General features: G+C 42.0%; 1 protein-coding gene across 6 annotated transcripts; it reads right to left on the bottom strand.

The window, feature by feature from the left end:
- Positions 1-2,491: 2,491 nt before the first annotated feature.
- On the bottom strand, positions 2,492-25,133 carry trim37 (tripartite motif containing 37). Of its 6 annotated transcripts, none has more exons than XM_060909451.1 (27): positions 24,968-25,125; positions 24,687-24,858; positions 23,947-23,985; positions 23,694-23,795; positions 19,999-20,039; positions 19,316-19,432; positions 18,459-18,546; positions 17,974-18,096; positions 17,578-17,701; positions 17,438-17,505; positions 17,131-17,255; positions 14,889-14,939; positions 14,718-14,799; positions 14,545-14,621; positions 14,111-14,290; positions 13,908-14,022; positions 13,605-13,832; positions 11,644-11,780; positions 7,565-7,647; positions 7,152-7,328; positions 6,595-6,894; positions 6,320-6,481; positions 6,045-6,222; positions 5,581-5,696; positions 5,245-5,385; positions 5,002-5,091; positions 2,492-3,906 (listed from the first exon to the last, which is right to left on the bottom strand). In XM_060909451.1, exons 3-26 carry the CDS (start codon positions 23,965-23,967, stop codon positions 5,033-5,035), a joined length of 2,895 nt encoding a protein of 964 aa, XP_060765434.1. In that variant the 5' UTR covers positions 23,968-23,985; positions 24,687-24,858; positions 24,968-25,125; the 3' UTR covers positions 2,492-3,906; positions 5,002-5,032. The 6 variants fall into 6 exon arrangements, with proteins under 6 accessions (XP_060765434.1, XP_060765433.1, XP_060765431.1 ...); XM_060909450.1 differs by having other exon boundaries at positions 4,992-5,091; XM_060909448.1 differs by having other exon boundaries at positions 2,492-5,091; positions 25,062-25,133.
- Positions 25,134-25,288: the final 155 nt, after the last annotated feature.

A 25,288-nucleotide genomic window follows, 5' to 3' on the forward strand; every position in this document is an offset into this window, starting at 1 on the left:
CATAGGGTTTTTTCTGATTCGCTCGTTTTTCCGACTATTTTCTTTCATAAGCTAATACAGAGTAGAATTACATTTTCACATGCAGCATGCATATGCAACTCGGAGTGAACTATGGTATTTCAAAAAGAGCCAGTATTAAACTTTTTTGGTGGAATGGCACCTTTAAAGTCTATGCGAAATTTGACAGGAAGCCAGCGGAGTTGTTGGAGAACAGGAGTGATATGATTGACGGATGGATGGTGTTCTGGAGACAATACGAGCGGCTGAGTTCTGGACCAGTTGGAGCTATACGGATCTGTGATGCCTGCACGTTTCAGCTTTTCGATGTAGCGCGATCTGCTGGTCTAATCTAACTTTATAAATCACTTTAGAAATTGTACTGACTGCAGATGTCTTGATTTTCATTACCTGTCGCGGCTACGGTTCTTTGTTTGCCCAGGAATATGGCGAACGCTACATGATAAACAAAAATCCATGACGTCAGTAAAGGTCCTCTATTGATTATGCAAATAACCACAACGTTTCAATGAATATGGAAATTAGAATTTGACGTCATACGGCGATTTACAGCATATTTTTGAGCATCAATGAGCTCCTTTCCCCTGAAAAGACCTGAACAGTAAGAGCAACGGCGATTTTAGTGACAAATCATGACCATACACATAAATAATATTTTTGAAAGGAAGACACACTGCACTATGTTTTAAAAATTGTTATAAACAACAACTCTGTAGGAAACAGTAGCCCGCGCGCGGCAGCCATTTTGTGAAAACACCTCAGATTAGCCTCCTCTCTCTCTCTCTCTCTCACCTGAAGAATATCCACACTTTCTCTCAGCAAACTGTCAAGTTTAAAACAACAAAATCACACCGTGAGATAACAAATGACCAGGTGAATTAAAACGAAAACTCATAAATTCTACTTTCCTGAGAGAGTCGAGTCTTCACAGTGGAGCTAGGCTGAAGGAGCAGGCGGACAAGATTTATTTAAAATATCTAACCCTGACAGACACTTTCTCCTCTTTAATTCTCTCTCTGAGAATTAGCTTTCGGACTCCAGCTTCGTGTTTATAAAATAAATTAATTCTGACTTTTTAATTTCAATTCAATAGGTCAATAAACTCACTCAATCGCTACTTCTGAATCACGTGATCAAATCAGACGCATCCTATTGGACAAAATCAGCTCTCTGTAAATAAAACACGGATTTTCTTTCAAATTACACAATAATACAAAATGATAATAAAACTATTTATTTAGCTTTGATTTTCCGATTAAAACTGAGGAAGACGCGCCGATATCATGTTTAATTAACGGAGTTATTTACCGCTGAGTTGGTGCTAATAGCCGCGCGCACCGTAAAGAGGAGGTAATCAGTCACGCATTGACGTCATCACTCATCTACCTGCACGTCCAATGCAGTACTTCCTGGATGCTTGTTGTCATGGTTACAGTATAACCAGCAGTCATTTTAAAGAAGCAGTGATGCATTTTGATGAATCCCAAATTTCCCCTCATCTATCTATCTATGAAAGATGTGATGTGTGTTATGATGTAAGAATACATACCTCTCAGCCTGTCAGGCATTTTTAGTGCCAATAACAAATCCCTTTCAATGTTCATGTGAGTCTCTGTAACTTTACTGTGAATTTTTAAATAAAGTAAAACACAGCCACAGTGCCAATAAGGAAACTCTTAAAGTAGGAGAGAAAAAAAATACATAAAGTCAAGTTTATTTGAATAGCACTTTTAACAACATATATTGTCGAAAAGCAGCTTTAACCTCCTAAGACCCAAGCTGTTTTTTTTACATGCATTTTTTATTTCTTTTTGCTATTTGGGCTTATTAGAACCTGATTAGAATAAAAACTAAGCATCATCTTTGATAAGATGTATTTTTTTGAGAAAAAGTATGTCCACATATGTGGATTCTTGTTCTGAATTTCTAAAAAGTGCTGTCCACGTATGTGACCGCTAGGCCCTAGGAGGTTAAGGAAAATTAAATACTTTAAACATTAACTAATATTATCCCTAATAAATATATTTAAAAAAAAGTGACAGGTTTTCAGAAGATGGTCAGAGCCCTGAGCTTCACTACAAAGTGTGTGTGTGGTTTCTATTAGGATACGACAGCTGGTGTTGATGAAAAGAAAGACAGAAAAGAACACAAATAGCTGTGAGCAAGCATCGTGATGGACAGGACACCGCCTTCTCTGTGTGTGTGTAGCCAGAAGACAGGAGGAACACACAAAGTAGACGTGATGAGGACAAAGACAATGCCAACACAAAATCAGCCATCCACAAAAACACAGCTGAGGCCAAATCTGACTAAAGCTGGCACAGATCTCCCTCTCTCTCACACAAAAAAATGCACACAAATACACACAGGAAAAACAAACACTATAAAACACACAATAGCTTATTTATAGATAAACTGTCACAAGAAAACAAACTCTGATTTGATGAATCAAATCATTTTTATTTCTTTGCATATTACATAAAGACATCACTTACATCACCAGTTTGTTTGCAGAAAAGACAGGAGCTCACAGCACACACAAATCAAATGTCTGCTTTTTGATGTGCCCTTCATCAAGGAAGAAGTGCAGAAAGAAATGCAAGAGAAAAGTGCAGCTGTAATCAATCAGGACACACATACATCACCCTGTACACAAACTGGGACTGGGTCAGGGGATGTGTTCAGTCTTGGGTTAGAAACACCATGATGGTGAAAATTTACATGCATACAAGCAAAGAAAGGCAAGAAAAGCTCACAGAATCCAGGAAGCTCTTTAATGAGGAGCAGTAGACGCAGACAAAAAGCCATAGAGTGAAGAGCAAACACAATGCAATTAAGTTAAACTCCAGTGTTTTTCACTCTAATCTCTGCACTGTACCTGTAGTGTGTGTGATTATAAATGTAAACCTGTTTCCCTGTACTAAGAAAAGAACAGAAATCCAGTTTACTCCAAACTTGCTTATAAAGGCAGAATTATCATGTGGTGCCCCTCAAGGCTCAATGCTGGGGACTCTATTATTATTATTTAAAAATCTGTTAAACTACAGTTTCTTATACAAATATAAAACAAATTCAACACAAAAGTATTAAGAATAGACAGATGTGAGAGAAAACCTTCCTCACTTGGTTCTTATCGACTTATCAATACTGGAGCGATGCAGTAAAAAGTAGATCCAGTTACTTTATACTTTCCTGAAGGTTGTTGTGGTATTAATACACCATCACAGACATACAAGTACAAATTCATCCCTAAAAGTAGTTCCATCTCAAACCTTTACAACTTCCAAAAAATGCTTTATTTAAACATTTATTAGCACCTTTTGATTATTCCAAGTCTGAAAGAGTTGGGAGTAAATAGGGAAAGATTTGAGAGGAAAAAAAAAAAAAGACATTCAGGCCTAAAGAGGAAATAAACATGCCTGTGTACATGCGCGTGCGCGCACACAATGTTTATTATGACATGGAAACAAAACACTGTACAGTACAGACAACCAAATAGAAAAACAACAGACCTAAAATAAAATTTAAAAATAAAATAATGTGTGAAATGTGGAACAAGGTACGTGCTGATAATCAGTATTATGATACGCCACGATATTTTACATGCAATATTGTCATGAATGCTCTTTAAAGATAAGCATCTTCTTAAAGTAGTGGCGTGGAGAGTCAGATAAACTACTGCCTCCAAGTGATGAAGGTGAACCCTGGATGAGATGCAGGTGAAGGTTATTTGAGGTCATAAATATGGTGTAGATTAACAACAGGGTGATAGCATCAGCACATGCCTGTGTGTAACATGCTCTCTCTGGGAAGCACCCTGCAGAAAGGAACACTTCCCATCTCGCAGTTTAGGAAATAAAAGCATCCACTGTACAGAGTAAATCAAAGCTGAAAAACATCACAAGGAATAGTGTTCACAAACCTAAAGTCCAAACAGCATTAAAACCATATCTAACTGGAAAATAAACAAAACCTATACATAAGGATGTTTATAGTTAGAAGAGCAGCAGCTTTCACTGATTTTGCCAAAATCCTCATAGCTTAAATTCACTTAGGAACAATTCAGCTGAAAATTAAATGTTCAAGATGTCTATTAATTCAAATTAAACCTCCACTGTATGACATGGCTATCTGTAAGCATGCACAAGAGGTGTGTGTGTGTGAGAGAGAGAGAAAAAGACACACACACACACACACACACACACACACGATGTGAGATGCTGAAGCCGCATTATTTTCATTCACTCGCTGAGGGGGCGTGGTTTAAATTCTGACAGGTGGAGACTATATTTGGAATTAAAATGAGACAGGGGTGTACATTTAATTTTTGGCCAAACTGCTCCTTTCAGAGATTATCATACGTCTATTTACTTCTTGCAAAAAGCTGTCTGATAAATTTCAGTCATTTTAAATGAGCTGAAGAACAAAAGTGCAAAAAACACACCGTGGTTTAGAATCAGTAACCCTACCCCCCCCCCATTTTTTTATATTTATTATATAGACATGAGCGTTTTACTGGGAAATACCCCACTCATATTTTTCATACAAACTACATCCGGGACATTGAGTAACATTAGTCAATAGGTCACTCGTGAGACCTTAGGCAACTCTTATAGACACAAAGATAGGTAACAGGTAACTCTTGAGGATAATCGATGAATTGTTTTGATAAATTTTCATACTTTTTTTTGTGGATGTGTCTATGATAAAAGCTAAAAATCACACGGTGGAGCAAAGATACAGAGTTTATCTTCTGGCGTTCAAAAATATTCGCCACTCGAAGATAAACTTCATATCTTCGTGCCACCGTGTAATATTTGTGTGTATTTTTTTATTAATTACACACACACACACACACCCACCCCACCCTTGGTCACATAACGGAATGCACAGCTCTATAGTATATAAGCTTTCCATTTCTAAATATTCTATCCTCATGTAAATGAGGTTCTGTAAATTTACACGATACACACCGACACCCACCCACACCCTCTCGTGCTCTGGAGTCTGCTGATCACCTCTCAGTGGTCCCTCCACTCACAAAGCTCAGATCATCTGGCATCAGCTGCTCTCCTAAAACACACAAACACACACTTTGTAAAAAAAAAAAAAATTTAAAATTAAATTTCACCACAACTGCATTCTGCAGCGTATTTAATATTTATTAAAAGGTGTTACATGGATGGAGAGGAAATTGTGTTTGTGCGTGTTTGATGGGATAAGAACCTGAGCAGGGCTGTGGGAGAACCTCTCCATCCTCCAGAACTCCAGCCTCGTCCTCGTTCTCATTCTCAGTATCACACTCCACCTCGCTGTCACTGCTCATACCTGGCAACAGGTGCATAGACGCCTTCTGATTCAGCAACCCTGATGTGTGAGCACACATTACACAAACACACACCATCAGTGCGATTCTGCATTAATTCTGGTGGACAGAAGGAAAAGAAACTATCCAAGTCATGTGATTTATGAAACACTTTTGATTGTAATGAGTACGTCTATCCACCTGAGGAGGATGGGCGCGACTACGCTACAGATGTGCGTGTGATAAAGATGCATCACCTTCTTCAGGGCGTGAGGAGGAAGATGGTGACTCTGTGAGACTCAGCAGTGACTGGTGAATGTCTCCGGAGCAGTCATGCTCAAAATCCAAAGATGTGTCAGTCAGCAGCGCAGCACTGAAACACAGCAAAGGAGGAACAGTGTGTGTGTCCATTCTGCAATAATCATATGTGTGAAGGTAACAGCTGTCTGGAGTACAATCACGTACTCATTTAATTCTCATTCTCTACAGAAGATGTAAAATTATATTACATAAATATCAATGTGTGTGTAACTAGTTTGAACAAAATAGTAGCATTTTCAGAGGCATACAATTTACACTAGAATACCCATAATGCACTGAAGCATGTGAGGACTTGATACCCCATGTACTGAACAGGTCGTGTGGTTTGGGACAGAATAGCAGCAGACTGCTCTAAAGTACTGGGTGTCATTTTATCCCGAGGAGGTGTGATAATCCTTACGTGCTGCAGGTGGTCCTGCGCTGTTTGGTGCCTGTAGGGGGTGCTGTACTCAGACCAGGCAGGTTAAAAGCATCGCTCACAGCAGCTCCGTACAGAGACTCGTCCGCTTTGGAGCGGTTCTCAGAGGAACCGGAGACAGATGGAGGGGAAGCATGCATATTCAGAGCCTTCATTGAACCTAAACGCAATAAAAATAACAAATCAAAAAGACCAGGAGTTGCACAAGGGTAGGGCACAACGGTGCTTTGTGACAAGGCCACTGGTTTTATACTGACTCTCTGCAGTGGAGGGTCCCTCTCTAGGGCACAGCGATGGTTCGAGAGCATCTCCTGCAGCTCCTCTCAGCTCTTTCTCACCAGTCTCACAACTCTGATGCAGAGAGGCTCCTCCCACTGCTCCTACCACTTCCTGCTTGGGAGAGGCAGCTTTTTTGCCACCTATTACACACACACACACACACACACACCATACTTCCAAATCATGCTAAAGTGTTTTAAAGTGTTAACAGAAGCAATCTCTCTAACAAATAACCATGTGGTTTATATCGTACCATGGCGGCTGTGTCTGTTCGTCCCTGGAGCTTTAAACAGCAGGTCCAGTTCTCGTGGTTTGCGTCTTGCTGCTGTTTCCAGGTCAGTTGAGGCATTGTGATCCAGAATGGAACACAGAGGGGTGACACGAGCATCAGGGATGCCTGTGCGGGCCTCCAGCTGCCCCTTCACATCCGCCATCTTGCTGCGAACCTCCGCCATCTGGGCCTTGAGTCGGGTCAGGACGGCCAAGTCTGGGGCAGAGCGGCGCACAGCCTGAGAACGACGCTCTCGCTCTTTACGGGCTGAAACCAAGGCCGCTGCACAAACAGATTATGGGTTTAGGGAATTAAATTAGAGCAACTAATTTAGAGTAAATAAATAAACCACATCGTTCCCAGTGTTTTAACGGACAATAATCACAGCATGCTCAGGTCAGCTGATGATTCGCCATCGCTTCAGGGATTTGGATTCACACACACACACACACACACACACACACACACACACACACACACACACAGTCTGTGCTGTAATTATGAGTGGGTTAGAGGAGCTTATTAAAAAAAAGCATTACCCTGGCTGGGGATCAGTGAGGCAGGCGGCCGGGGCTGGATTCCCCACAGAGACTCCACGTGGCTGTGCTCTTTCAGGTCCAGGAGCTGGATCAGGATGACCGGGTCAATCTCCAGCAGACTTGCCGTGGCTCCTGCTGCGCTCCTCCTTGAACCCCGGAGACCTGCACTGGAGCCTCCTGAGCAGCAGGGGGAGACACTCAGCTCAGTGTGGGCCACTTACAGTTTAAAGCTTGCATGTGAATAAATCAGTAACACCAATTAAACAGTTTTATAAAGTTGTAGGATAAATACATACTGAAAATTCTAATCATCCCAAATCACTGAACATACAAGCTACTCCTTCAGACTTTAGTCCACACCCCCTTCCCCAAGTCTGATACTAAATTGTGCTGAGGAATAAGGAAGAGATCACCTGTGGCTCCTATGACATCGTCAGGAATTTCTCCTTCCTCCAGGTCCAGATTTCCGCTGTACTCCACATCATTCTCTCCAGACCTGGTGGAAAAGAGTCTTCAGTACAGAAATATGAGCACAGCACAACACACGTGTCCATATCACAGCTAGAAATATTTGGTGAAGCCACCCAAACATCTTTTCATACTGCTGCTCATGCTGCGACACAGAGCAGCGTAACACTCTTGAGGAAAGTGCTATCCGTCCTCTTCCACATACATGACTTCACAGACTGATTTCGCTCTCTTGGCTGCCGGCTATGAAGGGCCGCTGCAGCGCTGGGATTCGAACTCGTGTGCTCTAGTTGATAAAGCGAACACATTTCTGCTGTGCATTTGAAACTACTCTCTCTATTCATGTTTAATTGTGTGTGTGTGTGGGACAAATGCAGAAATGTCATCTGCTAATACCAAGTTGGATGGCTAGGTTCTGACCTGCACACTTCATTCGGCTATGGTCAGGGTTGCAGTGGATCTGGAGTGTATCCCAGGAACACATTCACACCAAGGGACAATCTGGAGTCACCAATCCATCAACCGACATGTTTTTTGGAGGTGTGAGGAAACTGCAAAACCAGAACACGCCCACATGGACAACATGCTGTCCACAGAACCAATAAATCTTTTTCAAGATATAATCCACAGTCGAACACATGGTATATTCAAAAGGATTTTACAGTTTGTAGCAGAAATCTGGGTTCCTGCTCAAGAACGCGCTGTTGTGAATTTCCGTACCTACTGATATAACTGTGCTTTTATGAACCAAACTCCTAAGAGATTTTTTTTTTTTTAAAAACACACCCAAGTTATAATGAAGTCATGTCCTAAAACGGTACATTTATTTTTTCTCTCTCTCTCACACACACACACAAAACACAGTAGTGGCTCAAATGTGAACTTCTCCAGTGGGCGGCACAATGGTGTAGTGGTTAGCACTGTCGCCTCACAGCAAGAAGGTTCTGGGTTCGAGCCCAGCGGCCGACAAGGGCCTTTCTGTGTGGAGTTTGCAATTTCTCCCCGTGTCTGTGTGGGTTTCCTCCGGGTTCTCCAGTTTCCCCCCCATAGTCCAAAGACATGCAGGTTAGGTTAACTGGTGGCTCTAAAATTAGAGATGAAAGTGGAGCAAAGAAAAAAACCCTGAACTTTTGAAATGAAAGTCAAACTAAGATTTTTTTTTGGGGGGGGCACGCGCAACATCCCCCGAAAATATTTTAATAACATAACATGCAAAATCCTGCATTCTAGTGCATTTTAAAATTTGTTTTCACTAAAACAAGTTATAACTTTTAAGCCTTTTTCTTTCATGTACGGTACATTAATGACTAACGTCAAAAAATATCAAATTTAATTCCCCTAGTTAATGAGTAATTTTCAGGAGTGCATTTAGAAAACGCGGTGATTTTCCTGCTACACAGTTCATTACTTTGAAAAAAAAAATCAGACAGTTGAAGGTAAACTCAGCAAAATCCCAAAACAGTCCTGTTAAAAAGTAAAGGTCTGTTAGAGTTTCTAAAGCTTTCAGGTTTCAATGTTGGGGACATTGAGCCTCGTTTATCAATCTTTTAGTAGAGTTGTGCGTTTGCATAAGCTAAAGTGAACTAAACATTTCCAATTCATATTTACGCAAGTTGAAGCCAATTGTTTACATTAGTTCGTATTGTCTGTAAATTTAAACACACCAATGAATACCAAATTTCTCATATAAATCAGGGGCGTAGGGTGTGGGTGTGTGTGTGTCACACACTGACTGGCAGCCTGAGTACATTATGTAACAAAAAATAATTACCATTGCCAGTTTTAGGCAGCTTAGAAACTGGCTCTTCCATTATTGCTGTTTCTTCCACGTTTTCCTGATGTTGTGTTCTAGAAACGGCACTAAAACTTGGCTTCGAAACCACAAAATGCAACTTTGATGGGAAAAAATATATATAAATATATAATAATTTGCTTACCTCTCTTCACGTCGAAAGAAGGAGGAAAGTTTTGCTTGTTTTGACACGGCGAATTATTAACACAAGAGAAAATACTCGTAATTCGAAACTAAAAAGACTGCAGCTACACTGGCAGCTTGAACATGCTTTCCAGTGCGATTGTGTTGCGCTTGCGCAGAACGGTGTCAGTCCTGCACGTGCACCTGAAGGCACGCCTTGGGCGCGTGCATGCCTAACGAGCTCCGGCACGCGCGCCGTTAACAAAGAACACCTGTCTTTAATCAATGAACTATGTTTGGGCTATTTAAGGACTGCGCCCATGCAAGGACAATGCGAAGTATTATGCCGCGTCTAGGAACGCGAAAAATCCAAAAAATAAATTTCTCCATTCAGAAAACCGGAGATTTTCAAGAGTTTTGTCAAATATCCGGATTTCCGGGTATTTCATCATTAGCGGAAAAAATCCGGAGGAATTTTCATGAAAATCTAAAAATCCGGAATTCCGGGAAAATCCGGAACACTTTCATGACTATAAAATGACCGTAGGTGTGAATGTGAATGGTTGTTTGTCTCCTGGGATAGGATCCAGCTTGCCTGCGACCCTGTACAGGATAAGTGGCTACAGATAATGGATGGATGAACTTCTCCAGTGCTGTAGAGCTTCTGTCACTGGCATCTCATCTCCTGATCACTCCAGATGAACCCGAGGCCCTCAGTTCAGCAGTGCTGTGTTTAAACTAAACTAGCTATTTATATTTCAGTGGTAAAGCATACAATAGTTTGAGACCGGGGTCGTGACAGCATACAAGCTTCAGAAGAGAGAGAAGCATCTTTAACACGGCGCTGACACGAACAGTCCTGCAGCAAAATCAACTGGCCAAGAGTGAAGAGAAATGTGCGTGGGTGAGCGAAAGTGTGTGTTCATATGAGCATGACTGTAGCATTGTGTATGCGAGAGTGTGTGTTTCTGAGAGAGAGAGAGAGAGAGAGAGAGAGAGAGAGAGAATGAAGCATTTGGATGCAGGAGCTCTGATGACTCATTTGTCTCATCTGGTTTGAGAGTGCTTTGTGTGTGTGTGTGTGTGTGTGTGTGTCACTAGCTCACGGCAGGAGCACCACTGTGACATCTCACTACAAATACTCAAACAGTTTTCCAGCGCACGCGCGCACACACAGAAAGTGCTTTCAGCTCTCTGAGAGAAGCTGTGCTTTTATTAGACAAGAGCACAGAAGAGTTGAATTCTGGGTAAAGCTGCCCTTTCAGGCTGAATTAGTCCCGCCTACTCGCTCCTAAATGCCAGCACTCCAGCGCTGGCTCAACTGTCTGCATGTCTACAGCAGCAAATTAGCCACTTTAAACAGCAGCAAGTCACCGTGAATAAAGCCCAGCTCTATGTGCACGCACAATTTTACAGCTCACTCAGTTTTTCAGGCAAAGTTCTAGGTCGCTAGTTTCAGCCGTCACTGAGTAAGGTCAGCTCTCTCTCCCTCACTGCATTCAGTGATCAAGTTTAGGAATTAAGAGCTAGGGTTAGTTCTCTCACTCACTCATGAGAAATTCAGCTCTTGCTTACTATGTCCAGCTTTCTCTTGCTTACTATGTCCAGCTTTCTCTTGCTAAGGTCAGCTCTCACTCGCTGTCCCAGCTTTTGCTCACTAAGATCAGGTTTCTTTTGCTAGGTTCAGCTCACACTCACTCGGGCCAGCTTTCACTTGTTGGGATTAGATTTCGTTTACTGTCTCAATCAATCAATTTGTAGTACCATGAAGATTTGCAATTTTTTTTTTAGAATTACAATTATGATAACCACACTGGAAAGAAATACCAGATTCCTGGAGTCAGGAAGTGAGGAAACATTTGGTTACATGTTTATACAGAATTTATGTTTTGCAAATGAGGATTCACAGTGCTGCAAAATGTTGAGCTTTAGCTGTCACCCATCCTTCATCTTCTAGTGACACTGCTAGAGGATAGAATTTAAAAATAAATAAATAAATAAATAAATAAATAAGGACACCCCCCCCAAAAAAAAAGAAAGAAAGAAGCCAGCCAACAAGGTGAGAAAGAGAGAGAGAGAGAGAGAGAGAGTTATGAACACCTCACTCACATGTTCTCTTCATCAATGTCATTCTCCTCCGTGTTGCTGGTCGCCGTGGAGCTGCCTGACGTGCTGCTGCCATCCAGAGGGTTCACGTCCTCGTCTCCGGTCAGACAGTCAACCTCCAGGTCACCGTCAGACAGCTCCTAACGTCACACATACAGTTAGAGGAATCATAGGATTGGGGAAATAGGGTGCCAATACTTTAATTTTCAGCAACAGAGTACGCAAATTTGATCAGACATTAAGAAACAACAATCCCAAGGAGCCGTGCTTCTTTGTGGCTTATTCTCAAATATTGATCTCCACCATGCAGAAGGGCACGATATAGGGTGCAGAGTGGCTTTACATTATACCGTGCGTAGGGCACATACACAGTGAACTGACAGCCATTTGGGATTCAGCTCCAGTACATCACTTGACTTTAACGCAAGAATTTAGAATAGTGACTTTAAGTTACGAAAAAACACAGTAAATAAACAAACTCACTAAAAACAGAAGATAAATAAAGTCTGAAACATTAAACTGATATCTAAAACTGTGATGCTGCTCCTTACATATACCCAAAAATATTAACTGAAAGACCATACACAAAAAACCCGCACACCTTGTCCTGACACAATTAGAATTACTTTTCCCTCATCCACCTCATCTTTTCATGACTTTTTTTAGTTGATGTTGATAAGGAGAGGACGAGATGTCTTGCTGAGAGAGCTGCAGCTCCTCTCCTCCCGACAGAGATTAATTCCTTGCGTCACATGTGTCATTAGGTTTGATTTATCACCCGATCTGCAGTTGCTATTTTTGTGCATGGGACACGTTTATTGTCTCGTTTTGAACAGACTTCACACGACGTGTTCGGATGGAACGTCTGCAAGCTGGGTTTGCTGGAGCGACTGTCTTGGCTCTGAGTCACGGATTTGCCTGCATCATTTCTGACATGTTACAGAACTGAGAATTGAGGGGTCACTGACAAACGCAAATAATTATGTACAATGTCTAATCAAATCTAAATCAGCGCCATTTTGGTGCCTTAGTAGTAGCCACGTGATTTTAATAAAAGTCTGTTAAGGAATAAATGTCACTAAAAATCAGGAAGTAGGGCATGTCTGAAAGCCAAACACCAAAAAAAGCCGTTTTTGGACAGCACCCAGCCTTTAAAAGTAACTGCGTATATTAATAATATATAGATTTAGGCACTGCCTAAAAGCAGAGCTCCCATCTGTTTCTGTAATGTAGAATTTTCTTATATCAAAGCCAGCCTCTTTTGTTTTATTTCTTTACCGTTATGTTTCCTTATGTTGTACAAACATACACAGAAAGAGAATAGCTCTGGCCTGATGAGTAGTCAGGGCAGTGATTTTATTTACAAACTCGACTTCACCATTGCTGAGACAAGAATACAAAAACATATTGGAAAAATAATATACTGAAAACAAAATATGATGCAATGAATATGCTGCCCTGTACAAAAACCCAGGATAAAAACCCAGTGGGATTAAAAACTCTCGGGAACGTACTCCTCGTTCGAATGCAGCACACGTAGCTCCGAGGATTAGAGCTTTGACTTTGAAAAGACGATAGAGGTTTTGTTAAAAAAAAAAAAAAGTGCAATTGAGGAAATCTTTAAAACACTCAGCATCGGCAGGGCAATCCTATGGTGGCAGGCAGGTACGCACGCACGCGCATGACCGAAACCATCAGAAAACAACTCGATGGGTTACTCACTACTCAGCTCATGGTTTCCTGTGGTGGCAGGCACGCGTACACAGGACCGGAACCATCAGAAAACAACTCGATGGGTTTCTTTATGTATCCACACACTATGCCTATGGGGCTCCGCTCGCACAGGAGCTCCACTATCAGTGACTTCCTTCTTCCTATTAACAACTTCCATATATAAAGTCAAAAGCACGCCCAGATTTGCATTTCAGATTAACCTTCACTTCTGCCACTGAAACCCTTCTTACGTTAGAGTCATCGTGCTGCGTCTTTTCTTCTTCTTCCTCGTCTTCCTCCTCTTTCCTCTGGTCTCCATTCACCAGCAATGTGTCCTCCACTGTAGTGCTCTTCCCAGGACGGGAGTCTCGGCCTGATGGGGCGGCAACTGCAGTGGTGGGTGTGGCCGGGCACATGCGGTGATCCGGCGGGGACGAGCTCCGAGATTTCTGCCGCCGGAAAAGCTCAATGGCCAGCCTCTGATCCAAACACACACATTTAACAACAGACGCATGCACGAGGTGTGCAGTGTGTAGTGTGCGTCTTGCGCTCACCTCCTTCAGGTTGTTGATCTGTTGGACGTAGCTGGACTGCGCCGCCTCCAACTGGCTGATGTACCAGTACTGATCACGGCACTTCTGGAAGAAGGTGGGTGACCGCACCTGATACCTGCAGGATGTCAGAATACATACACTTTCACACAGGGCTCTTCATCGTAACCGAAAGAACAATATGCACTGAAGGTTTTAACACACACCTCAGGATGAGAGTGTCGGTCTGCATGTTGAGGTAACCCTCACTCGCGAGCAGATCCAGTCTGAAGAAGCGGTTATAGCCCCAGCACTCGCCCACCTCAAAGTCCGACGCGAATTCTCGGATGATGTTCTTGGTCGGGTCGTTGGAAGCCTGGTGCACCATCTCCACACGGTACTCGTACCTGCACACAGGTAAACTCCAGTTCAGCCCGACAGGCTAAATTTCACTGAGCTTAATTTACAGCTGTACAGCCATGCTGCAGCTCATTATTATTATTTTGAAGAAAAGCTCAAATTTAAATTTAGCGCTTGCTGAAGATTTCCTCTCAGAGTTATCCAAAGTGCCTGTGTTCTTAGTTATGGCCACAGATCAGCTAAACATCCTGTACAGAAAGTAGGTGATGAAAATAACTTTATTGAAACTTTAATTATTTACTTGGAGGTCTCGGGCAGGCCAGCAGACAGCTCCAGGAAAACGGAGAGGTAATTTCCCCGAACAACACCATTCCCGTCCTGAAACAAACACACACACATTCTTATTAAACCTTGAGCAGCTTGTCAAGATGCAGTGTGACAGTGGAAATGTGGACGAGTGTAAAAAGTGCTTACAGGGTAAACCTTCAGCCTCCAGCACAACCCTGACACCTGGAGAGGGGGGCTATACACAGGGTCCGCTCTCTGTCTCAGTGTACTGAACACACACACACACACACACACACACAAATCAAGTATGCAAACCTTCCTTTACTACAAATATATTAAATCCAGGAGTTTAAGTACCTGAAGTTTGCCAAAACAAAAGTGCTCGAGTCGTAAGCAGGAACCAGCTCACTGAGGAGAGACAGATAAGTAGGAAGGTTCTAGATTAACCACTTTATAATTAAAACACTGCAAACTTTAGATTTGTGTGGGAGGAATTTTAGAAATGTTATTGTCCATATAGCTCATTAAAGGGCTGATGACACGAACATGACTCTATGCAATTTCTTAAATAAACTATACAACATGGCAAACATGTTAGATTTCTGTTATAATTACGTGAAAAGAAGCTGTTGTTACGCGAATATCCAACTTTTAATTGCACAGCGCAAGAAAACTGGGTCCGTGGCTCGCGGCCATGTTGTGACGTCAGCGGAAGAACACGCTGCGGTTCACTGGCTGTTCTACTCTGGTTCTACTCAATGGAAATGGCGCATGAAAACGCCGGTGAACTCTCTAGTGCTAGCTCTTCCTCTTCTGGGAGTCTAGAATTGTGTTGATCTCTTCCGAATAGAATCTATGATAGCCTACCCTCTTTACCCTTTGCCTCTCGTTGCTAGGCGGCAGTTACATGAAAGCCGCAAGCTTTCACAAGCAAATACATGACTGATATCACGCCGACTTTATGATTACATTTATGATTATCATGTAGAATCTATAGCTCTACGTACCTTTATCTTATGTCGTTTCACAACACATGTTCTGACAGGAGGACTGTCTTTGGATCCGGCATAGCTACTAGTAGACCCCCTCCGGAATACTGGCAGTGTTGCCAGATTGGGAGGAATCCCGCCCAGTTGGGCGGTTTCAAGTGCATTTTGGTGGGTTTTGAACATATTTTGGGCTGGAAAACGTCAGCAGTATCTGTTGCCAGCTCAAAATATGTTCAAAACCCACCAAAATGCACTTGAAACCGCTCAACTGGGCGGGAAACCTCCCAATCTGGCAACACTGTGTAGGCACTGCTGATGGTAGTAACACACGTTTGTGATGAACTGAACACCCAAGAGATTCTTTTAAGCTGGGAAGGGTGTCAAAACAATCCAAATCGAAGTGTTCAGAGCACAGGACGGATGTTGGTGAGGGCTCCCACTTGTCACGAGTGCGCCTGACTTGCTTCACCCACTTTGCATGCAGCTCGGGATCTCTGGGAAACTTGAATAAACTTACCCCATCCTTGTAGGTTTTGGAGCAAAAGCCAGCAACACAACGCGAAGGCATAATAACTCATCTCATCTCATTATCTCTAGCCGCTTTATCCTTCTACAGGGTCGCAGGCAAGCTGGAGCCTATCCCAGCTGACTACGGGCGAAAGGCGGGGTACACCCTGGACAAGTCGCCAGGTCATCACAGGGCTGACACATAGACACAGACAACCATTCACACTCACATTCACACCTACGGTCAATTTAGAGTCACCAGTTAACCTAACCTGCATGTCTTTGGACTGTGGGGGGAAACCGGAGCACCCGGAGGAAACCCACACGGACACGGGGAGAACATGCAAACTCCACACAGAAAGGCCCTCGCCGGCCCCGGGGCTCGAACCCAGGACCTTCTTGCTGTGAGGCGACAGCGCTAACCACTACACCACCGTGCCGCCCCGGCATAATAACTAATATAATAATGTATAATAATAATAATAATAATAAATGACAAACTGAACACCTGTCACATCAGCAACAAACTGGTAAGTTAGGAGGAAGGTTCTTTCGCTGACGTCATATAGCTCCTCCTCCTCTTTCGTCTCCTGGGTGCTGCAGCCCCGTCAAATTTGCCCAGATAGCAGCGTTTTTTATCATAACTTGTAAAATAGGCGCCTTCGTGAATTAATATATGGATCATCGGGAATTACTTATGTTATAAAACATCGCCAAAGATGTCAAAAACGTGTCATCAGCACTTTAAAGTACTTGTGTCCAAGTCCAACACTTGTTAGTTATAGAAGGGGGGGAAAAAAACCCTACTGGAACACCTCAGATTTATTTGATTTATTCGTCACTTACTTAAATGACTCGATTACTCAAATGACTCATTAAATTAGAATTAAATCAGGGTGTCATACAAGACAACAGAGTCAAAACCTGACAGACAAAATGGCTGTCAAATGTTCAAACACTTCAAATCTGCTTCAGCGTCTCTGTAATCACCTTCCATTACACAAGTCAAACAAATACGTGACATTAAAAAATAAGAAGGGTGCAAGATTAAACAATACTTTCAGTTTTGACATTCAAGTTCTGTTGCTCTGTGTGCGTGTTACCTAGTGAAGTCAGGTGGTACAGGTGTGGTGACGAAGGATTGCATGGGCTTCCTGTGAACCTGCTGGAACATGAGCAGGATCTCTGGGCTCTTCAGGATCAGCTCACTCTTACTGCACGAGCGCAGCTGGAATATCATATACATAATATATTTGAGATAAATAAGTAAATGTAAGGCATTTTACACTTCCTTAACTGGAACTTTTGACTGTGGGAGCAAAAATATTAAATAAAACATGTTAAATAATGAGAGTTTATGAAACCTTCATGTAAAGCGTTCTATAAATCAGCCACTATGACTCCACCCACCTGATGCTCAACCTCCTGCAGCAGAGACTCGAGCAGCTCCGTCTCCTGTGTGAGGGACGTCTTCTGGCCTGTAACACACGCCCACACAGTTCAGATGGAAGGAACAGCTGAGCTGAGCATGTGCCTGCAATTAGAATTACCCATGAGTGTGATGAGTTTGTTCTTGAGCTGATTGTCCAGCCGCGCGATCATCATCTCTACAGCATTCCTGATCTCTCGCACCCGCTCATCTTTCGCTCCTCGCACCGCCTCCACATTCTTCTCCTGATCAACACACACACACACAGGTGAACCATTTCAAAAAAGTGACATTTAAAAAAAAATTTAAAAAAAAAAAAAAATCCCCGTCCACAGAGCTGTAAACATACAGGGAACTCTGATGCCCCCAAGTGGATATTTCATGTAATGGAGGTATTTTAAAAGTTAAATTGTTTCATATACAACAAAACTCGCAATATTATCAGCTAATTACATTTTTATTAACTTGTTCAAAAATTGTCCAAAAAACTGCATCTCCAGCCCACAGGTCACCCTACCACTTCCTGGACGAGACTGATGAGCTCCATGAGCCGGCGTCGGAGTTTGGCCACCTCCTCATTGACCTTGTTGACATGCTGCTCGTAAATCTCCGCCAGTGGCTTAAACGTGTGTCCTCCATGCTGGGGGGGAAGGGGTGGGGATTAAAAAAAAAAAAAAAGGAGTGTGTGCACTGATAATTATTTCTCACACAAACACACACCTGAGTCAGCATCGGAACTAATGAAAAATGGATATGAACTAACACTATACTGACTTGTGTATGCACCATCTTATCAACTCTCAGGTCTCAGCCAGGTCCCTCCAGAAGTTTTGACTTTTTTCAGTAAACGTACTACAATAAAGCTCTTCGTATTTGTACGATTTAGAGGTTTTCGCTAATTAAACAAGTGCTAAATAAACCATGATGCAATTTCTAATCTAAAACAAGTGCACCACTAGTTCAATATGCATGTAAAAAAGCACAGACTCTCTGATTGTGTACCATGCCTCCCCACAGTGCACACTGATGACAGATGCATTTCTTACAGGTCCAGCAGAACACACTCAGCTTCTCATGGTGATTTTCACATCTGTGTGATTTAAAAAAAAAAACACTCGTTGTCATACATTAACACAAACGTAGCTTACGAATAAAACCCAATATACATTGAATGCATTTCTGACATGTGCATAAACCCTGAGTTAATAGTAATTTGCTCAGAGGACAGTGCTATCCGTCCTCTTCCACATACATGAGCAAACAGTCACTGTGACTGACAGGGGAGATCGAGTATGCCCTTCCTACTCATGAGGCAAAGCCAATTATGCTTTTTCTGACTCCTGGTCACAGATGGCTGAGGCATCAAATCTGGATTCAAATCTCTCTCCAGAGATTTTTTCCCCATGAGCCTTAATCAGTGTTTTGCTGGCCATAAACACGTGCATCCCTAATAAATGCAATAACTCATGTTAACCTGTTTAATGTTAGTGAAAAAAATCAAATTGTTTAAGAAAGATTACCAAGGTGAGATGTGGGAGGGGGCGGAGCTTCCAGGGGTGTCAAAAAACCCACACAAACTGTCAATCATTCCAGATTCATGTCAATTAGCTCTTACATCGTGTTTTTATGAAGAGGGGAAAAAAAAGAAAACGCGTGATGGTCTGAATGTCATGAACGCACATATTAACTGTCCCACTGTCTTTTGTGATGTTTTTATTGATCGGCCACGTTTTTTCACACTGCTGTACACGTCAGTGTTGTAGCTTAGACAAAACATCTGGTGTAAACTCTGAGTAAGAGAAAAGTACTGACTTTAGCCATAACATTGCATTGTTGTGCGAGTGAGGTGTTCTGCTCACTTGTCTTTGTCGTTCTCTTCGTGTTTGGAAAGATTACACAGCTGGAGTGTGTCCAGCTGCTGTGTGACCTCCTCAGCCCAGCGACAGTTCACCAGCTCCCGCAGTTGTAACGGAGCCCTCAACACACACAACGAATTTATACATACAGTATAATTTACATCTCTTGACTTGACTGTAGTAAAATGATGCTGTGATCACATCTAAGTCCTAAAGGTTTAACCAGACATGATCCACATATGTATTGACTTCTTTGTTAAATGTTCCTACATAAAGCTATTCCTAAACCCAAAACCAACCTTAACATCAGTGATTGAATTTCAATCTGATCATGAAGTTTGTTTATTATAGAAAAAGTCAATTTCGTTCTATTAGGACCAGTCAAATGTCCTTATAAATCTCCAATTTTTCATGTATTCACTCTAAGGATATTTTGTTCTCATAAAATAAAATAAAATAAATCCACATTTCTTTTCTAACCTGGCAGTGTCTGCAACCATGACCAAAAGTTTGCTGAAATCCCTAACAAACAGCCTTTCATGATACACATCCTTTAAGTGAGTATTTAAAAAAAATCTCATTGCAACTGTTCTGGCTGATAATTTTATTTTGGCTCACAGAGTAACAATCACACACTGAGCATCAATGAATCTCACATGTTCATACAGACAGGAGGAGACACTTACCGGCAGTGTGGACACTGTGCTCTCTGCTCCGTCAGCCAGCGCTGCCACACACACACACACACACACACACACACACACACACACACACACACGGTGTCTATTTATTAATGCTGTATTCAGACATACTGATTGGTTGTAAAAACTGAATTAAGATTATCTGTAATTTAAAATAGCTTCCTCTTTTTTTTTTTTTTTTTAAATTTTGGACCTGTAAATCATTAGATGTGACAGGGACATTAAGAGGTTGCTGTGGTTCTCTTAACTTCCCGAGTTGAATCCGGTTTATTCGGGGGGGAATGAAATGCGGACGTGAAATTCTAAGAGAATTGATGTAAACATTAAAGGTGACATATTATACACCTTTTACACAAGTTAACACAATTCACTGAGGTCTTAATGAAATGTCTGTGACATGCTTTCATCAAAATACCACAAGGATAAAGCACCGCAGCACCTTCTCACCCTGAGAGAAGCCAATTTGAGTGCCTGTTCCTTTAAATGATAATGAGCCACTGCTCACCCCACCCCCCTCTTCCACTAGCCGAACATTCATTCACAAAAGGCAGTTCTCATGCGATGAGTGGAGATACTCAGATGAGGGAGCAGCATCATTCTAATGATCTCCCCTTGTGACATACTAAGAGGAGTCGAATCTGAATGATTTGCTGAAGCACAAGTTTTCCGAAACAGCCAGCACAAAAAAAAAAAAAAAAAAGACCTGACTGAAACTTATTTCAGAGTTGATGGGTTAGTAGAGACTCCAGATACCCAAATGTATGTGCACAAGCACTAAAAAAGTGAGTTTTCATAATATATCCTCTTTAAAACTGAAATCTTCAGTTTCACCACAGAGGGAGGTATCACAACTGCTTTCAGTCAAGTAACTGCCTGTGTATTGGAGTAGCTGTTGTGTATAGTGACTAAGTCAATAAATAAGTAAGTAAATAAATAAACAAACCAACTCCACGTTTCCTGTCACCATGTTTTACTCTGGCAAAAACACCAGTTTGATGCATTATCCAAAAATATGAGGCTCAGCATTATATAATATTAGAATCATAATTATATTGACACAAGATACCAACACTAAAGGCCAATTTATGCTGACAACCCAGTCCTCGCAGATGGCGTCGCAGATGGCGTCTGCGAAGCCCCCCCCCTTCGCAGACGCTCTGCGCGCACCTCCCAAAAACTGTGACCACCGCAGACAGCCTCGCAGACAGCGTCGCAGACAAGAGGGCTCCGATTGGTCCACTCTACATCCGCTGTACACGCACTTCTGCTTCCCTACTTTCCCGGTTTGGTTTGTTTTCACGACTGCCATTTTTTAAAAATATGAGCGAAGATGGAGCAGCACGAAGAGCGGTTGATCGAGGAAGTGAGGAAGTACGTACATCTATACGACTCCAGTTCTAGTCATTAGTAACCGGAGGATAAACACTCCACTAACCACACCCACCAACTACTCCTAGCGATTTCGCGCCCCCTTGCGTTGTGGCGGTGAATAACATCGCGCACGCCTATTACTCCCCGCTCAACGATAAATTACAACTGTCTGTGAAAAGCTATCTGCGAAAGCCTTGTCGCAAGAGCATGCAGAGGCCCTTACCCTTCAATGAATTCAGAGCAAGCTGGTCAAATACACTCAATCCGTTTAAAAAATAAATAAATAAATAAATAAATAAATAAAGATACACAATACAGCCAAAACCCTTGACCATCACACCCATATGTGCTTCATCCCAAAATTGTTGCCACAAAATTGTAGTGTATGCGTATACTTCAAAATTACAGCATTAGATTCCTTTCCCTGGAACTAAGGCCCTGTCCACACGGCAACGGATTCAGGTGATTCCGATACAATTGCTTATCGTTTAGGCCTGGCGTCCACACGGCACCAGGAAAGATCTGACAACATTGCCGTTGTGAAGTCATCTGGATGAGTAGAACGGATTTGTTTACGATGACGTCACAACCACATGACTGTGAGTGCTTCACGCCGGGTAGAAGTGTAACGAATATCACCAGGATATCACCAGGAAAAAGCCTTACAGAGCACTAGTGAGAGTGAAACACGAGCTTGGATATTATTATTATTATTATTATTATGTTCAGTGTTAGTTCACAGTAGTAATGCAAGAAGCAGAATAGTGACAGTAATAGTGAAGCAAAAACATGCAATTGTACAAACACTGCTGCAGCTCTACAGCAAAATATTCATTTATGAAATGGTCTGATTCTTAACACCAGTAGTGCCAATGATCTTCTCATTGCGATGCAAGTTGTCAACAAATCCTATAACTTGGTTCATGAAATGCGCTTACAAAATATTTTCACTGTGAATATTTATTGTGTAATGGTGCAAAGTGAGAGAGAGAGAGAGAGAGAGAGAGAGAGAGAGAGAGACTCTGCCCTTAGGCCAGAGTTAATCCCGCCAGCAAAAATAGGTATAAAAAAAAGGAGCGATCTCACCTCTTCAGATGTTGGTTTTAGTCCTACAATACATTCCTCAAAAAGGGCGTAGAGGAGCAAATTAATCCATCAACGTGTAGCATTCAATTTATTCCGGACCATAAAAGACGCCGCCTTCCGCGTAGAATCATACGTCATCCTCGCCGCCATATTGGATAGGTCAAAGCAGAGAATAAAGATTCATGCGCTGCCTTTAACTGTACCAACAGGTTTACCGTCCAAACGAGATCACATGGGATTACCTTTCACAGGTGAGAAACAACAAATTAATCCATCAACGTGTAGTATTCAATTTATTCCGGACCATTAAAGACGCCGCCTTCCGCGTAGAATCATACGTCATCCTCGCCGCCATATTGGATAGGTCAAAGCGGAGAATAAAGATTAGCTGCGTTTAACTGTACCAACAGGTTTGCCGTCCAAACGAGATCACATGGGATTACCTTTCACAGGTGAGACTGGAAAAATACTTTTCATTGTATTTGGTCATTATAATGTAATTTTACGAACAGATTTTCCTGACTTTGTGGCTAATATGAAGTCTCGCGCATAATAGTTTATGCGCATGCGTCCTTACTTCTTCTATTGTTCTGGTGTCTCCGAAGGGACCGTCTTACAGCGCCCCTAGAGGTGTGGCATGTGTATTGCATCGTTTTCAGCAAGCGTTGCGTTGCCATATGGACCCGATATTTTACTGATCGTTGCCCATTTGGACGCGATATATTTTTAAATAACATCTCGTTGCCGTTGTCGTGTGGATGTAGCCTTAGAGGCCCAAACCTGTTCCAGCACAACGATGCTGCTGTGCACAAAGTGATCTCCATGAAGACATGGCGTGTTAAGTTTGGAGCGAAAGAACTCCTACACAGAGTCCTGACTGAACTCAACCGCACTGAACACATTTGGAATGAACTGGAACACCGACTGCACCCCAGACCTCTTCGACCGACATCACTACTGCTCTTGGAGCTGAACAAACATAAATCCCCACACCCATGCCCCAAAACTGAGTGGAACCTCAGGAAAGGAATGACTGGGTTAAATGCTCAGGCATGCTGAGGTGCAGTCTAATAAATAAACAAACAAAACAGGGAAGGCTCGATTTCTGGAGCAATACAGAGATTAGCATTTTTACTCTGTTGCATTGATCCTGTGCTCAACAGAGGCTTGATCATTAGCCAGAGTAGCTCAAAGAGAGAGAGAGAGTGTGTGTGTGTGTTCACCCGTATACAGCTGAAGCAGCAGAGTTTGGAGCAGTGGGGGCAGAGACGAGCATCTCGCAGCTTCTCCATACAAATGAAGCAGCGAAACACCTCCGCTATACTCTGCACCACAAAGAACAAAAAGCATTCAATACACACACACATTTACACTCGATATCTACAGGTAAACACTTACACAATACACCAACCATGACACACACGTACACAAGCTTATTTATGTCTGAATCAATATTAAAAATTCCCACTGGCATACCTCAACACTCTGCTCGTCCATGTCGGCCAGCTTTTCCTCCTACAATCCAAAATGATCAGAATGTGTATTAAAAAAAAGGAAACCAGGAGCTGATTTCATAAAAGGACAGACAGAAACACACAATGTGCATGTTGAAACTCAGCCACTGCTATAAAAAAAAAATGTTTAAATAGAAATCTACACTTTTGTAATGTTATAATGTCCAAAACCGAAATATATACCTGTCTTAAAAAAAAAAACACACAACCCTAAACACCATATAATCAGAATGAGGTCAAGTCCTTTAAGTCAGTTTTGTTAGCAGCCATGTGGGTATTGAATCCATCTTTCCTGATCTTGTCTCGTTTTAATTCTTGCATTGATTTTTTTTTCCATTAATTTGTCCCCCCACCCCCAATTAATTTTACAGGTATATTTTTCCAGGGTTTTTTTTTTTTTTGTCATGCGAGAATGAATGAAATGATGAATTTAATTATGGTATCTGATTGCTAGAAAATACTTCAAACATGCAGTATCATACACATTTTTTTAAGACACATAATTTATAAGGATTCAATAATGCAGGTTTCAGCTAGCAGCCTCCACCTAGGACTTGACTCGCTCTATTCGTTTACATATCTTTCTAGAACAACTTAACAGTTTAAACAATTTCACACCAAAACGAATTTAAATATGTCAGTACAGAAACAGTTTAAACCCCTGATGAATAAATATCACGGTTTATTTATCTAGCTTGTTACCTGGTGTTATTTTTCTTTCCCCCTCGTTTTCCGACAAATACTCAGCACAGAGATTCTGTCCAATCAGCGCTCAGATCATGAATGACATTAAAACCATTATCCAATCGTAACAGGAATAGCGAGGTGCTGTTGGCCAATTCTCTGCAAGGAGGCGGGATCTTCCAGAAGCCCACTGAGGAAAAATAATGCTAACGGTTAGCACGGTAAAATTATAGTAGCTAGTAAGGTTAGCTAGCGTGCTAGCTTCACAAAGCTAACATTAGCCACCTATTACACTTTACCCCACAATGTAGCTCTCGTCGAATATCTACATGAAATTACACCAACTGAAAAAATATATATATGTGTGTGTGTGTGTGTACAAACTTCGTTTACCACTCTGTAGCTAATGCAGATATATGCTAAGCTAAGCGTCCAAATGGAGCTCGCGCTGTCAATGTATGTCGCCATGGGAAACCGATTCAACCAATCGAAGTGCTCTATTAGAATTCACATCCCCCAATCAGAGGTGTGTTTGTGACTCAGAGGCGGGGTTTTATGAAACCTCATGAATCCTGCCTGTGGATCTGCATTGCGTTACAAAACCCATTAAAAATACCAAT

Source organism: Neoarius graeffei, chromosome 25 (genome assembly GCF_027579695.1).
Source record: "Neoarius graeffei isolate fNeoGra1 chromosome 25, fNeoGra1.pri, whole genome shotgun sequence".
In the NCBI taxonomy this organism is placed as follows: Eukaryota; Metazoa; Chordata; class Actinopteri; order Siluriformes; family Ariidae; genus Neoarius; species Neoarius graeffei.